The 2,049-nt window shown below is 56.2% G+C and overlaps 1 protein-coding gene across 1 annotated transcript in view; it reads left to right on the top strand.

The window, feature by feature from the left end:
• The first annotated feature begins 73 nt into the window (after positions 1-73).
• The window catches only part of LOC105533848 (proline-rich protein 36), a 17,390-nt gene continuing 15,414 nt past the window's right edge, over positions 74-2,049 (top strand). Inside the window, 2 exon segments of the mRNA XM_011972421.1 lie at positions 74-83; positions 312-578. Coding sequence (XP_011827811.1) covers positions 74-83; positions 312-578 — 277 coding nt within the window.

Below are 2,049 nucleotides of genomic sequence, written 5' to 3'. Positions count from 1 at the left end.
GAAACCGAGTCACAGGAATTTAATCATGGCCAAAATTTAGCCCATAAATAGCTATTGAGCGGCTTCATGCCGGATGGGGAGATGTGAGGGCGGGCGCAGGAGGAGGCGTGGGCACGTGCCCCGAGGGCAGCAGCACACCTTGCGTTCTCAGTTAGGTCTGGACGGCAGATTCGCAGCGCCTTTTCCCACCTTCTACTTTCCTGTATTTTTGAAGTTTGCTACAATGAGCATACATTGCCTTTATAATGAGAAAACAGACATTTAAAAAATGTTTCAAAAGCCCATCCTGACCGCCCCCTCATTTTCCCCAGACCTGCTTCCTTGGAAAGACCCTTCCATTGCTTCCACGCTGCTGTTTTCACACTCGCCTTCCGACGGGCACCTCCCACGGCCCATGCGCCCCAGTTTCACACTCGCCTTCCGACGGGCACCTCCCATGGCCCACGCACACCAGTTTCACACTCACCTTCCAACCGGCACCTCCCATGGCCTGAGCACCCCAGTTTCACACTCGCCTTTCGACAGGCACCTCCCGCGGCCCGAGTGCCCCAGCAGCTCCCTTTGCTCCCCTGAAGCAGGTGTGGCCAGTGAGGCTCCGGGAGGGAGATGTGCCCGTCCTTATGGGGCCTCCGGCCTGCGTTCCCCCCGCCTACACAAAAACTGACTCTCGCTTCCAGGAAGCTTCTAGAAAGGGCCCCAGCACTGTGGTCAGAACACAGAGTCCCAGCACACTGGTTGGTGCACCCTCAGCCGCCCCTAAGTGAGGTGTCTGGCAGGGTCCACCTGGGTGACGCCCTCCCCCTTCAAAGCCCCAGGCTGCCAGGGCACCATCCCATTCTTTTGGGGACTTCGTACAGGTCGTTGACTCCAGGAGGGCAGGAACCGCACCCGATTGGGAGTCTGCAAGTGTGTAGGGTATGACATTCATCTCACATGCACAGAGCACACCATGAGTAAAGAATTCTCATCCTCTGGTATTTCTCTTCCTGTTTCTTAAATTAAGGTGAAACTCACTGCACATAAAATTAAGGTTTTAAACTATGACACAGTAGGTGGCATGAGGCGCATGCTGTACTATGCCTTCCGTTTACTTCCAAAGTCTTTTCATCATCCCCAAAGACCACCCAATGACTGCCCATCCCCGCTAGCTCCGGACAACCACCCATGGGCCCCTGACTGCTCTGCCATGTCACAGGGATGCAGCTGGCCACATGTGGCCCTCGCCCCTGGCTTCTTCCACTTCCATGACATTCTCCAGGCTGGCCCACACCGCAGCATGGATGAGGCCCTCACTCCTCTGTGGCTGAGTCTTACTCCTCGGTGGGGAGGCACCTCATGTTAGGTAAGCAGGCATCAGTCCATCCAAGGACATCTGGGTTGACTCCACCTGTTGGCCACTGGGGGAACTCTAGAGATAGAAGTGCCATTTTCACCCCAACCCACGGTGCTCCCTCTGAAGTCTGAGTTGGAACCACCTACCTCTCAACGGGTCCAGATGGCCCTATTCCTCCAGCATTTCCTAGAACATGCCTGGCGCACATTGTCACCTGGTCTCAATCCCATGGAGGGACCCTGGAGTTGCTTCTAATCATTGTTCAATGTCTACCCTCTCTGTGCATGGCTCAGGAAGAAGGTGGGGTGGGGAAGAGAGATCTCTGAGTGATCAGGTTGTCTTGGGGCTCCGGACGCTGCTCCCAGTGTTGGTCAACGTTGGTGGATTCCAAGTTCTAGAGCCTCTGTCGGCTCAGATGAAATATCTGAAGTTGGCACAAATGCAGCCATCCTCAGGTGGGGCCTCATCACGCTCAGGAAATCCCAGGCATCTCTGGGCAGCAGGAAGCTGGGCAGGTCCATCACCCTCAGGAAAGTCAGGGCATCTAGCCAGGAGCTAGACAGCATCACCCTCAGGAAAGCTGGGGGGGTCTGGGCAGCAGGGAGCTGGACAAGTCCATCACTCTCAGGAAAGCCAGGGGGTCTGGGCAGCAGGGAGCTGGGCGGGTCCCATCACCCTTGGGAAAGCCAGGGCATCTTTGGGCAGCAGGGAGCTGG

The sequence above is a fragment of the Mandrillus leucophaeus genome, unplaced genomic scaffold (genome assembly GCF_000951045.1).
Source record: "Mandrillus leucophaeus isolate KB7577 unplaced genomic scaffold, Mleu.le_1.0 Scaffold10, whole genome shotgun sequence".
NCBI classification, from domain to species: Eukaryota; Metazoa; Chordata; class Mammalia; order Primates; family Cercopithecidae; genus Mandrillus; species Mandrillus leucophaeus.
The sequence above is the reverse complement of the archived record's forward strand: the minus strand, read 5'-3'. Positions and strand labels throughout refer to the sequence as shown.